Source organism: Bos indicus, chromosome 29, assembly GCF_029378745.1.
Source record: "Bos indicus isolate NIAB-ARS_2022 breed Sahiwal x Tharparkar chromosome 29, NIAB-ARS_B.indTharparkar_mat_pri_1.0, whole genome shotgun sequence".
Classification (NCBI taxonomy): Eukaryota; Metazoa; Chordata; class Mammalia; order Artiodactyla; family Bovidae; genus Bos; species Bos indicus.
This window is the reverse complement of record NC_091788.1, coordinates 6,193,438-6,208,150: the sequence shown is the minus strand read 5'-3', so window position 1 is coordinate 6,208,150 and position 14,713 is coordinate 6,193,438. Positions and strand designations below refer to the sequence as shown.

The 14,713-nt window shown below is 37.7% G+C and overlaps 1 protein-coding gene across 2 annotated transcripts in view; it reads left to right on the top strand.

Moving 5' to 3' along the window:
* Positions 1 to 10,616, top strand: part of FOLH1 (folate hydrolase 1) — a 72,743-nt gene extending 62,127 nt beyond the window's left edge. For both annotated transcript variants that reach the window (XM_070783132.1, XM_019955217.2), the window contains 4 exons: positions 1,625 to 1,889; positions 2,157 to 2,238; positions 6,754 to 6,846; positions 9,191 to 10,616. In XM_070783132.1, the coding sequence (XP_070639233.1) occupies positions 1,625 to 1,889; positions 2,157 to 2,238; positions 6,754 to 6,846; positions 9,191 to 9,380 (630 nt within the window). In that variant the 3' untranslated portion in view covers positions 9,381 to 10,616. The remainder of the gene's footprint in view (positions 1 to 1,624; positions 1,890 to 2,156; positions 2,239 to 6,753; positions 6,847 to 9,190) is intronic.
* Positions 10,617 to 14,713: the final 4,097 nt, after the last annotated feature.

The following is a 14,713-nucleotide window of genomic DNA, read 5'->3' as shown; positions in this document are numbered from 1 at the left end:
TTCAATAATTTAGGAAGAAAAATTTTGTTGCAAATTCCATACCCTTAGAATTTTGATCTTATTGCTTTATTGTCTCCCAGCCTATTGAGAGATGTTATTTGTTCCCTGATCTGTTGTTTCTTGCTTTTTATTTTGAAAGGAAAATTTTAGTATCTACTCTTTATGACTGTGTTGCCCTTGGTGAACAAATGCGTATTATGTCATATTTTAATATGGTGAACTGGGCACAAGTTATACCCTTTGTTGTGGAAACCTATGGATTGTAGTTAGAGGAAATGTTTTTTCTTTGATTATTCCCTCTTTTCTCTTTCTCAACTCTTATGAATTTGTTTAGCTCTGGGGGATTCTTTTCCAATGCCTTTATCTGTTCTCCTGCATTCGTATCTGTGTCTTTTTTTTACATTCTGCAATGTTTTCTTCAACTGTGCCATTCATTTATTTATTTTTTAATTAAGTTTCCCTCCATTCCCCGTAGTACCTCCTTACTCTGAGATGATTTTATTCTAGCTTGCAGGCTGCATCTATAACTTTCAAGTTAAAAGCTGTCTTCAAATGCCTGGCCATCTTTGGCTATCTCTCTTGTATGGGAGTGAGACTAGAGAAAGCTCATATGTGGGGTGGTACCTGTTGAAGGGGAAGCTTCACAAGAGAGGGACTGGGAGTGCCTTTTCTAGTTGCTTCGGTGGGAGACAGCTAACACTGAGGATCTGTAGTCTTTTGTCTTGGGTTGGTTATTCTGCCCAGACAGAAAATCTCTCACCACTGGGGTTGGTATAGAGGGTAGACGTAAATATCAGCTACATTTTCTTATGAGAAAACTGCAGCAAGAAAGGTTAGTAATTCTGGGGTTAATAAACTGCCAGAGTTATTTGGGGTAATAAGTTCTGAAGCCTGGATTCAGACTCTGGCAGGCTAATTCCAGAGTCCCACTCTCAATACACCTCTATATAAAGTGTTCTATTTATATCAGTTAAAAAAAAGGCAAGCATCTTTAAAAAGTGGGCAAAAGGCATAAATCAGCAACTCAGAATTTGAAAAGTTGTTCCCTCTTGCCTATTGTGTATGTTCTTGTATTCTTATAACCGTCTGAGCATTACTTCTCTCTTTAGTGAGATTTCAGATCTACTACTGAACCCTCACTGTTTAGACTCACTCATCAGCACACTGCTTGTCAGAAAATTACTCTTTCAAGGAATTTCAGTCAGTAAACAATTTGCACCATTGCCCTATATAATATATCATGCTTATTTTCTTGCCTCTAACAATTCTCTGTCTTCTTAAATTATTTTCACACAAATGCAGCATTATCTTGTCTTTATTTGAGGAAGATTTTTACATCTCCTGTTTTCTAAAAGGCAAGAATGTTAGGTTTCTTCCAAGATCATTTTTACAGTATTGTTTATGTTATATACACATACTTTTTTACTAGTGAAAACCTGGGGCAGGTTTTAATAATATAATAATAAACATTTAGTAAGTGGCTTATTGAAGTACTTAGATACTTCCTTTCTTCATTACTGACAAAAACAGTCTTACTAACAGTAACTGTGATACTATGCATTTTATATAAGTTATCTTACAAGGGATACATTTTGGATTTTTTTTGATTTTTTTTTTTTTGTAGGAAACAAGCACATTCAGCAGCTATCCACTGTATCATAGTATCTATGAAACGTATGAATTAGTGGAAAAATTTTACGATCCAGCGTTTAAGTATCACCTCACTGTGGCCCAGGTTCGAGGTGGAATCATCTTCGAAATAGCCAATTCCATAGTGCTGCCCTTCGACTGTCGAGATTATGCTGTTGTTTTAAGAAAGTATGCTGATAACATCTACAATATTTCAATGAAGCATCCACAAGAAATGAAAACATACAGTGTGTCATTTGGTATGCTACCTTTGCTCTTTCAAAACTCTCAATCTGTATTCTCTAAAATGTAATGACTTACCTTAGGTCCATTTATTATTTATTGCTATTCCACATGATCAAATATTTTATGCATATAAATGTTTTCTCTGTCTCACTGATGCCTATCTTGCAATATACAAAATATAATTACCTTGTTAAATACAAAAAGGAACAGCTTCCTGTATGGTTCCCCTTGTTTAAATTATAGAGCAATGCCGTTTCATTAGCTTCTAATTTCTCTTTTAGATTCACTCTTTTCTGCAGTGAAGAATTTTACAGAGATTGCTTCTAATTTCAGTGAGAGACTGCAAGACTTGGATAAAAACAAGTATGTTCTGCATATATACAGAGAGACAGATATATATGCTATGCATTCACTGTATATAATGAAAAAGAAATACTAGTTGATGTCTTACTGTTGAACTATCTTTGGAAAGTGTTTTTCTGCTTTCTTTCTACTCTAACACACCCTACACTGGGCTGCCATATCTCTTAAAGATATATTTTTGACATTCAGATTACATATGTACTGTTGAGAATGCTGGTACCTCCATTACTATGAACTGAGTAGTAGTAACAAAATTCCCACCTTAACGTTGAAGAGTCCTTCACCATATGTCCCCATAATTTTCTTGTTTTTTTTTCTTGTTGTTTAAATATCTGTACATCATATTTCAACCAAACTCTTCTTTTCCCAAAACACACCTTCTTCTTCCCTCTTCTTAATGTCATTACTCCCACAAACACTTCATAATCTCCACTGCCACCTGGAAAAATTCTCTATATCCAGAATAGCAAATAAGATAAAGCCATTATTTTTTTCCAAAAAGTAGAATTTTGAGAGTGAATATCAGTTAAATACATAATGATGATACAAATATCAAATCCTTGGGGACTGATGCAAGAATACATGGAAAGAGAGAGTACAGACAGATGAAAGGTTAGACCAGTGATATATAAGGAAATATTTGTAATAAAGGATACATTAAAATCAAAGGAGAAAAGTATTAAGTAATAATATTGTATAAGCTCTTTCAGGAATTGGTAAAAAAAAGTGAATCCAAAATCTCACTTCACATTCTACACAAAGATAAACAACAGGTATAGAACAATTTTTTAATAAAAATTGAAATATCTTAGAAATGAGATTCAAAGTTTAGAAATGACAGTGTAGTCAGATTTGAGAATATTAAAATGTTTAATAATATGAAAACTAATAATCCAAATCAAAGACAAAAGACTGGAAAGTTTGGATGGTGGGTAATAAAGACCCAGAAAATATGAATGGGGGTAATACAAATATTATAAAAATTTGTTTTTGAAAACTGATAAGAGAATCGAAAAGACAAAGTGGGAAATATTGATACTGACAAGCGAATTAAAAAATAACATATCATCTATACAGAAATAGAAAAAAAAAATTCAAATTTACTAGCAATTCCAAAACCACAAATGAAAATGTATTATTTTCATATCAAGTGAGTAGCAATTTAAAATTTGTTTGTGCAAATTGCTGCAGGCAGTACACTGAAGCTGATACTCTTGGGCTTTATTTTTTCTGATAGCATTGAAATTGCTATTGCTTTAAGCTATTAAAAAACATGAATACATATTGTTACAATTTCTAGAGCAATGACAGTGTTCTTACACTCTGCCATAGTATTTCTATTTCTTGAAATTTTTTCCTTCAGGAAAGGGTCTCAAGTTTGAGGGAATGAAATGGCTTCTCATAGAAAAATTCAAATTATAATATCAAATAATTCAAAGCAGCCTTAATACCTATAAGGACAGAAGTTACTAAACAATCGTATGTCCACCAATTTAAACATTTTGTAAACATTAAAATTGATAATTATGAAAGAAGTTTATTAAGATATAATAATATGTTAAGCAAACAAAAAGGTCATAAAATTGTTCATATACACTATTTTTTTGAATACACAGAAAATATTACAAGAAAGCAATTAGTATAATAATCATGTTATCCTTGGGGGAATGTGAAGATTTCTTTTCCCTTATACTTTATAATTCTTTTCAAATTTTTATCTAAGTAAAAATAACCAATGATAAATAAATTTTAGAGTAATGTCAAACACTGTATAGTCGGGAAGATCCCCTGGAGTAAGAAGTGGCAACCCACTCCAGTCTATAAAGCTGATTTTCTATCATTAAATAAATGATGTTTCTTCCTTGTGGGGGAACTGCCTGATTTTCTGTCATCATTAAATAAATGATGTTTCTTCCTTGTGGGGGAACTGCCTGATGGCATAGCATGGTAATCTGGCACACTGGGCTTTCACTTCCTTGAGTATTTCTGGATTTGTCTTACCGTCTCTAAATGATAGTTAAGATACAATTTGTATCTCTATATTATGTATGCATACCCTGAAACACCTGGAGCCGTGGTTTGTACATAACGAAAGTAAATGCTGGCTAAAATAAATTCAGGTGGATGCAGAATTTCTCAACCAAACTTTGAAATCTGTGGAAGAGACACTTCTTGAATCCTGCTTTTCTTCAATCAATGTCTTAACCCATTGAAGAAAACAGAGTGTTGACTTCTTGGTACCTTTATGGTCACATAGTTTTCAGCCTCAAGACCTAGCCTCCTCCAGTCTCTGTAGGGAGGCCAGCATACTTCTGGTGGAAATAGATCCTGTTTACTTAAGTCTGGTGCTCTGAGCATTTACCTCCCAGGGATGTTTTAATTTGAACCCTGCAAGGTGGCGCTAGTGGTAAAGAATCTGCCTGCCAAGGCAGGAGACAGGAAACACAGGAGACTCAGGTTCGAACCCTGAGTCAGGAAGATCCCCTAGAGTAGGAAGTGGCAACCCACTCCAGTATTCTTGCCTGGAAAATCCCATAGACGGAAGAGCTTGGCAGGCTACAGCCCATGGGGTCGCACAGAATAAGACACAACTCAAGTGACTTACTGCGCTGAACAAGGAACATCCGAATGGGGTGTGTGTGTGTATCCACATGAGTTTCTGTGTTCTTAGCAATGCTTAATGAATTTGGTTCAGAAACTTGTGATACCTTATTGAAGTTATGGTTCATTCAATTTTCCTCTTTATTAGTTAATGTGGACTGTTCACAGGTAAAGTCTGTGCCCACGGTTTACCTTTATACTATCACTTAACCTGAGTTCTTGATGCTAAATAAATGAATGTTGAAAATAGCTCATATCCAAATTATGTGGCCTTTAATTATTCGATTTGCCTTTTGTTGACATACTGCAGTTGAAGGAATAGTACTGACCTCCTACTGCTGCTGCTGGGTCGCTTAAGTCAGGTCCAACTCTGTGTGACTCCATGGATTGTAGCCCACCAGGCTCCCCTGTCCATAGGGATTCTCCAGGCAAGAATATTGGAGTGGGTTGCCACGCCCTCCTCCAGGGACTCTTCCTGACCCAGGGATAGAACCCATGTCTCTTACATCTCCAGCATTAGTAGGTGGGGTCTTTACCACTAGTACCACCTGGTACTACCTTTACCACCATCCCAGTGAGCTCCTATTGCACTCTAAAACTTTCTAGATGTGAACTTGGGCAAGTTATTTCTCTAATGAATCTGAATATCTCATCTGTGGAATGGGGCTGCTATTCGTGCATAACTTGAAGATTGCTCAAATGATTAAAAGGAATATAGTTTATAAACATTCAGAATAATAATGGTCACATAGTTTTCTTATTAAAGCTAAGACATTACAAAGCTAGAGATAATTCATTTTTATATAAAGTAATTTGATTCCTTATGGTAATGATTATTTTTCATTAGTTAATTAAATTATGAAAATATGTTGAATTTAACAACATGTTGCTGCCCTACTCCAGGATTGCTAGTAAATTTTCAGGTATATTGAGGCATTTTTATTACAGTAACACTCTCCTGCACACTTTGGAATGTGAACTCTGTAAGCAGGAAGAGTCTGATACCTAACAGGCATTCAAATATCATTGAAAGGATGAAATAAGCAACATCCCTGTGTTCATGTAGGTTTGTCTTTAAAAACAATAAAATATTATTAGCCATCATTTGGTAAATATAATTTTCTAGGCACCCTACTAAATATTAATATACTAATCCATTTCAATATTTAAATGACTTCTATGAACAGATTATTAGGATACTTAAAATGAAAAACTCTTGCCTATTATTTGAATACCTAGGTTTATAGTTAGTTATTTCATTGTAAATAAAAATTACTGTAGTTTTTTCCATTGGCACATTGAACATTTTCAGTGGTTTTTTGGGTTTGTGTTTTAAATTGGGGGTATAGTTGCTTTACAGTTTTGTGTTGTGTTAGTTTCTGTTGTACAAAGAAATGGATCAGCTATATGTATACATATATCCCCTCCCTCTTGGACTTCCCTCTCAACCTGGCTCCTGTCCCACCCATCTGGATCAGCAGAGAGAGCTGAACTGAACTTTCTGTGCTTTGTAGCTGTTCCCAGTAGCTGTCTGTTTTATCCATGGCAGTGTATATATGTCAGTCCTAATCTCCCAGTTCATCCATGCCTTCCTGCCCATGCCCGTGTCCACACTTCATTCCCTACACTCTCTATTACTGCCCTGCAGATATGTTCATCTGTACCATTTCTGTAGTTTCCTCAGATATGCATTAAATATATGATATTTGTTTCTTTATTTCTGACCTAATTATAAGCCTCAGCAGAATATTACTTTATGGGATTTAAAGAAATATAACTATGCATGCTACTGTTCTTAATTTGCATGTTATAGGAATTTAAAATTAGCTGTGTTTAGATTTGTTTTGAATGTTTAATTTGCTGGGTAGTGCACCTATTTTTGTGAAGCTGCAACTTATGCCTTTCCTTTTCTAGCCCCATATTATTAAGAATTATGAATGATCAACTGATGTTTTTGGAACGAGCATTTACTGATCCTTTAGGATTACCAGGCAGGCCTTTCTATAGGTAAGGATAAAAATATGGCTCTTCATTTAAAAAAATTTTTTTCTTATTATTTGCATTGTGGCAATAATGTATTTGATTTCTTACAAACAAAAAATTCCAAAACATATGTAGTAAATGGTAAATATTATTTATTTATATAAAATGATTACTACAGGTTTTTATTATCTTTTTTGTTTGTTTCTGTATATAAAAGAGTGTATGCTCATTGTAGGAAATTTAGAAGACTGAGGAAGTCAGAAGTAGAAAATAAAAATCTCTGCTTTGGTATACATAAACTTTAGCCCCTTCTTATTTTATTTTAAATGTGTATTTATGCATATACATAGGAGAAGGCAATGGCACCCCACTCCAGTACTCTTGCCTGGAAAATCCCATGGACGGAGGAGCCTGGTGGGCTGCAGTCCACCAGTCACTAAGAGTCGGACACGACTGAGCGACTTCACTTTCCCTTTCCACTTTCATGCATTGGAGAAGGAAATGGCAACCCACTCCAGTGTTCTTGCCTGGAGAATCCCAGGGATGGCGGAGCCTGGTGGGCTTCCATCTATGGGGTCGCACAGTCGGACATGACTGAAGCAACTTAGCAGCAGCAGCAGCATATACATAAGGCATAATAAATATATACTTATTTACAATGTTGATACTCAGTTTTTCCCCTAATTTTTGATAATTATTAATTATTTCTGATAACCATCAACTGTCCCCAGGTTGATCTTACTAAGAATTCAGAAAGAATTAGATCATTGACCAGCCAGAAACGATCCCATCTTTGTGTGCAGGGATTATTTGTGAAGAATTGGAATTGAGACCAAGGGTGTCATCCAAACGGAGTGAATGGTCTCCCCCTGGCGGCAGCACTGTGCCCCTTTCCTTCTTTGCCTTTTAATCGTGGAACTTGTCCTTCTCTTCCGGGGTTATTATACACGCTTCCCTCATAGCTCAGTTGGTAAAGAATCCGCCTGCAATGCAGGAGACCCCGGTTCAATCCCTGGGTTGGGAAGATCCGCTGGAGAAGGGCTAGGCTACTCACTCCAGTATTCTTGGGCTTCTCTTGTGGCTCAGCTGGAAGAAGATCCCCTGGAGACGGGAAAGGCTACCCACTCCAGTATTCTGGCCTGGAGAATTCCATGGGCTGCATAGTCCATGGAGGGGGATTGCAAAGAGTTGGACACAACTGAATGACCTTTGCTTTCACTTTCACTAGCTCCTTCAGTAAAACAGCACCTTCTTCCGAGGGCATGTTGAATGTTACAAAACTGTTTTTAATCATTCTGGCTTGATGCTGGGTATTGCAGCATGACTTCTTCTTTAAGTAGGAGAAAAGCATAGTGACAGGTTGCCGTTACTGTTGTTAGTCACTAAGTCGTGTCCAACTCTTTGCAGCCCCATAGTCTCCTCTGTCCACAGATTTTCCAGGCAAGAATATGGAGTGGGTTGCCATGCCCTCCTCCGAGGGATCTTCCCAACCCAGGGATTGAACCCACGTATCCTGAAATGGCAGGCGGATGCTTGACCTCTGAGCCACCAGGGAGGCCCATACAGTAATTGATTGTCTGGGTCACAAATGAGACCCTATTGTGCTGCATTTCAGAAGATAGAATGGTATTTTGAAGTCATCACTTCTTTACAGTATACACTAAGACTCATCACTTCATCTCCCAGACCTCAATTTCCTCCTCTTTAAGATGCCATACCTGTGATGGATTCATTTTGATATTTGGCAAAACTAATACAATTATGTAAAGTTTAAAAATAAAATAAAATTAAAAAAAAAAGATGCTAATATCAATTTTGTAGAATTTATTTTCAAGAATTAGAAAACTTATGGTGGTTTACTCACTAAGTCATGTCTGACTCTTGCGACCCCATGGACTGTAGCCTGCCAGGCTCCTCTGTCAGTGGCATTTCCCAGGCAAGAATACTGGAGTGGATTGCCATTTCCTTCTCCAGGGGATCTTCCGGACCCAGGGATCAAACCCGGGGCTGCTATGTTGCAGGCAGTCTCCTGCATTGCAGGCAGATTCTTTAGCACCGAGCCACCAGGGAAACCCTTTAGAAAAATTATAGGTTAATAATTTAATGCCAAGTGTGATACATAGTAGGTTACAAGCTGCTGTTGCTATCATTGTCATCATTTTTGTTGCTCTGAGCCACTTTAAGTCATTGTCTAAAGTAAAAATATAGTTAATTACCACATACTTCATAGTCTTTGGAGATTGAACTTGGAAGTCTAGTTGACAAGTGGCAATTAGAATTATGCAATCCATGAATTGTACAGTGCCCTTGTTTTTTTCCCTTATATATGTAATTTGAGCAACTGATAGCAAACTGTTTCTATCAACAGGCATATCATCTATGCTCCAAGCAGCCACAACAAGTACACGGGGGAGTCATTCCCAGGGATCTACGATGCTCTCTTTGATATTGAAAACAGAGAGGACCCATCCAAGGCCTGGGAAGAAGTGAAAAGACAGATTTCTATTGCAGCCTTCACCGTGCAGGCTGCAGCAGGGACTCTGAGAGAAGTCGCCTAAGAAATTTCTTTGTAAAATGCATACTGAATTGGAATGATGAATCAGAAAGAATCATGTTGGATGTATTGATAAACTGAAAAGTAAAGTTGTGTACATATGTATACATAGGTATAGACAGATACATATATCTACCTTGGTGTTTCTTTTCTTCTTCTTATAGATCAATAAGAAAGATGGATATTTTTCTTCTAAAATTATAGAAAGTTATTCTGAGGTTGAACTAAATGATGAAAATAAGTGCCTAAAATTTTAATACACTTAGGTGGCCTTATCAGAGAATCATGTCTCCTTCAACACTTCCAGATCTATTCCTGTCACTGCACATGTAGAAAGCATCAGTTTGTTACAGAACACAGGGGAAAATCCACAGGGCTTCTTCAAGCCCGGCCCTCTGTCTGCCTGGCCTCCCAGGGCTGAGAGGATTGCTGTATTCGATCAGTAGTTGGGCAACTCTGGTCTAGTCACCCTGAAGGTAAATGTTTTGTTTTATTATTGTTATTTAGTCGCTAAGTTATGTCTGACTCTTAGCAACCCCATGGATTTTAGCCCACCAAGTTCCTCTGTCCATGAGATTTCCCAGGCAGGAATACTTCACTGGATTGCCATTTTCTTCTCCAGCAGATCTTCCCAACCTAGGGCTCAAACCCGTGTCTTCTGTGTCTCTTGCATTGGCAGGTGGATTCTTCACTGCTGAGACACTAGGGAAGCCCTGAAGGTAAATATGTGTGCTTAGTCACTCAGTCATGTCCAACTCTTTGCAACAGGAGCCTGCCAGGCTCCTCTGTCCATGGGGATTCTCCAGGGAAGAATATTGGAATGGGTTGCCATGCCCTCCTCGAGGGGATCTTCCCAATCTTCCTGCATTGTTGGTAGATTCTTTACTGTCTGAGCCACCAGGGAAATCCGAAGGTAAATATATAGTCCCTCTATAAAATAAGGGATAATTGTTTTTTAAAAAAGTTAGCAAATATGTTGTTTATACCAAAGGATATATGTAACATATATATACAGTGCAAAGTAAGCATTTGTAAACCTCCTCCAATAACCAGGTTAAGAAAAGGAACATTACCAACATCTTTGGATCGCCCATATACTGCTGACCATATGCCTTCCCCTTCTTTCAGAGATACTCACTTTCTTGAATTTTATGCTTTTACCATACATTGCTTTATTCCATACATGTGTTTGACTTTGTGTATTTTTAGAATTTTTGAAAATAAAATTGTACCCCATATATTTCACTGTAACTTGTTTTACTCACCCTTGACATTTCATTCGTCCATGTATTATTGTGGCTGTAGGTCATCAGACTTCACTGACATAGAGTGCTCCCTTGCATGGATATCCATTAAATGCATTCAGTCAAGGCAGAGAAACCACACAGAAATGTAAACAAGTAATGTTAACATAAAGAATGATTAATTATAATAGCACTGGGAGCTGCGAAGTATTGTCTAGTATAAGGTAAATAGAGGCTGAAAGAATGTAAGAACTATAGATACACAAAACAATCACTGTTCTTGGGTTGAGGACTGCAGGAAGAGATAGCTGTTGCCTTAAATAAATTAGGTCATTGTATAAATCAGAAAGATTTCAGCTTGTGTTTATACCTACGATAACCTAATCTTCTTTAAAAGTATAGTATAATACCATAAGAATAGTGTAGTCTGAAACTTCTACAAAAGGGCTAAAGAATACAATTCACATTATCCAGAAGATAAAGATCCTCACTGGTGGACATTAGGATACTAAGTACAGTCGCCAGTGAGTTCTCTCTTATAAAGCAAACAGCCTAGCTGACTTTACTTTTTGTCTAAAACTATCACATGAAAATGTTTATAATGCTCATTTATTGATATGGAGCTGGAGATAGTGGGGTCCAGTCCATTCTGTCTTCCTGAGACAACTTTAAATTGTTCTGTCAACTGAGGGTTTGAAAATAAGGTATCTCCCATGTAACAAATGGTTTGTCTAACTCCATCACTTTGGTGACAAAGGTCCCTATAGTCAAAACTATGGTTTTTCCAGTAGTCATGTACAGATGTGACCATAAAGAAGGACCATAAAGAGGGTTCAGGATGGGGAACACATGTATACCTGTGGCAGATTCATTTTGATATTTGGCAAAACTAATACAATTATGTACAGTTTAAAAATAAAATTAATTAAAAATAAATAAATGAAAAAAAAAAAAAAAAAGAAGGCTGGACCATAAAGAAGGCTGAATGCCAAAGAATTGATGCTTTCCAATTGAGTTGCTGGAAAAGACTCTAGAGAGTCCCTTAGATTACAAGGAGATAACACCAGTCAAGCCTAAAGGAAATCAACCTTGGATATTCTTTAGAAGGACTGATGCTGAAGCTCCAATACTTTGACCACCTGATGTGAAGAGCTGATTTATTGGAAAGGACCCTGATGCTGGGAAAGATTGAAAGCAAAAGGAGAAAGGGAGAGTAGAGGATGAGATGGTTGGATAATATCACTAACTCGATATGAATGTGAGGAAACTCCAGAAGATGGTGGAGGACAGGGAAGCCTGATGTGCTGTAGTCCATAGGGTCCCAAAGAGTCAGACACGACTTAGTGACTGAACAATAATAATGTCTAACAGGGTAGCCACATTTAGGTTTCAGTCACTTGAAATGTGACTAGTCTGAAATAAACTGAGTTGTTACTATAAAATGCATGCTGCACGTCAAAAACAGTATAAAAAAAGAATGTAAAACAGTTCATTGGTGTTTTCAATATTATGTTTTAATGATAATTTTTGAATATATTGTTGAAATTCATTTAAAATATTTTAAATACTTTTCATAATGTGGACACTAAGAATTACTTTAAAAATACATATGTGACTGATTTTATTTCCAGAACATTATTATTATATAATTCTAAATCTTGTTTTGCATTGAGCATTTCAGTTGCATTTTACTAAATCTTGGATTAATTTAAGCGTGTTTCCAAAAATTGTTTTGTGTTTTCCTTCATCTATCTGTATAATGGGGCTTCCCAGGAGGCAATAGTGGTGTAGAACTCGCCTGCTAATGCAGGGGACATAGGAGACGCGGGTTCAGTCCCTGGGTCGGGAGGATACCCTGGAGCAGAGCACAGCAATCCACTCTAGTATTCTTGCCTGGAGAATCCCCATGGACAGAGAAGCCTGGCGGGCTACAGTCCGTGGGGTCTCAGAGAAGGACACAACTGAAGCGACTCACGCACAACTGTGTGGTATGTTTTCTGGGGGACAAGGCTGACTATCTTGTTTGGTTCACCTGTACGGTGGGTGTAGGCAAAGATAAACTGGATGACTGAGTTGAATCAATAGGGAACACAGGTAGTGAAATGCAATACTTCATATATCTTTAACATGTTTAATTTATAGATGTACCTTTAAATAAATTTTAGCTAGTTTAAAGTGAAAGTGAAAGTGAAGTTGCTCAGTCGTGTCCGACTCTTTGCCACCCCATGGACTGTAGCCTACCAGGCTCCTCCGTCCATGGGATTTTCCAGGCAATAGTACTGGAGTGGGTTGCCATTTCCTTCTGCAGCTAGTTTAAACAAATATTTAAACTTGCTGATTGACAGCTCTGAAAAGTGAAAGTGTTAGTTGCTCAGTCCACTCCAACTCTGCTAGTCCATGGGCTGTAGCCTGCCAGGTGCCTCCATCCATGGGATTTTTCCAGGCAAGAATACTGGAGTGGATTGCCATTTCCTTCTCCAGGGGATCTTCCTGACCCAGGGATTGAACCTGGGTCTCCTGCCTTGCAGACTGATTCTTTACAGTCTGAGCCACGAGGGACAGCACTGAGTTATATGTAAATCAAAACCTCTGTAACAAAAAAGAGACAAAAGATTATGCTCTCCTCTGAGAAACACAAATAGGGCATACTTAGTCCATTTTAGAAGAGATTACTTCTCTTACATTACATTTACTTCATTTCATAAGGGATAATTTGTTACCTGGAACTGATTAGCATTTGTAAAAAATTTATTAATTGGCTGCATTGAGTCTTAGTTGTTCTGTGGAATGTGGGATCTTAGTTTCCCAACTAGGGATCCTCTGGTTGGAAGGTGGATTCTTAACCAGTGGACCACCAGCGAAGTCCCTGATTCATATTTTAACTTGTGGTCTTGAGGCTTTAAAATATGAAATGCAAACGGATCGGTAAAACTCAAAAAAATTCTGGGCATTTAAAAAAGAGGGAATATAATGCAAGGAATTGGTTATACTGTGAAATAAGAGGGGATAATAGAAACAAGAGATAGTGGAACCACCCAGAGCTTAGCATCAGCAAGAAAGCCATCACCAAACTAGGCTGTGGAGATAGGGTGGTAATGATATTAATTATCCTTAGAGTCAGAATCAGAGTCAGTTCCAGGCTGGAACCATGAAGGAGATGGTGCCTGAGGTGGAGAGGAAGAGAAGAAATAACAGCGACTTCTCTCTTTCTCTTACCCTCTAATGTCCTTCCAGAGCCTGCTGGAAACAGGCTGTAGTGTCTGGCTACCTGAGATAAAGAACAAAGTATGGAGAAGATGTGCAAAGATTCTGAACACATTCAAGTCCCAGCACTGACAGTTTATTCTTTGGGGCACTCAACATCTATTTTCCTCCTACTATGCATTTCTTAAAAAAATTTTTTTCCTAATTTTACTTACCTATTTTTGGTTGCACTGAGTCTTCATTGCTGCATGGGCTTTTCTCTGTTTGTGGCAAGTGGGGGCTACTCAGCATTTTGGTGCACAGGCTACTCATTGCTGTGACTTCTCTTGTTTCAGAACACAAGCTCTAGGCATATAGTCAGTAGTTGCAGCATGCGGGCTTAGTAGTTGTGGCTCCCGGGTTCTAGAGCTTGGGCTCAGTAGTTGTGGTATATGGGCTTTAGTCACTCTGAGACATGTGGAATCTTCAAGGATCCATCAACCTGTGTCCCCTGCATTGGAAGGTTGATTCTTATCCACTGCACCACCACGGCAGTCTCCACCATGTATTTGTTATACAATTGCACAAATTAAAAAAAAAAAAACAGTGATGCAGTATTTTAATTGAATAATATTAAGGATTTTTGTTCAGTTACTCAGTTGTGTCTGACTCTTTGTGACCCCATGGACTGCAGCACAACAGGCTTCCCTGTCCTTTACTATCTGTTGGAGTTTGCTCAAACTCACGTCCATTGACTTGGTAATGCCATCCAAACATCTCCTCTTCTGTTGCCCCCTTCTCCTGCCTCCAGCACCAGGGTATTTTCTAATGAGTCAGCTCTTTGCATAAGGTGACCAAAATACTGGACCTTCAGCTTTAGCATCAGTCCCTTCAATGAATATTCAAGGTT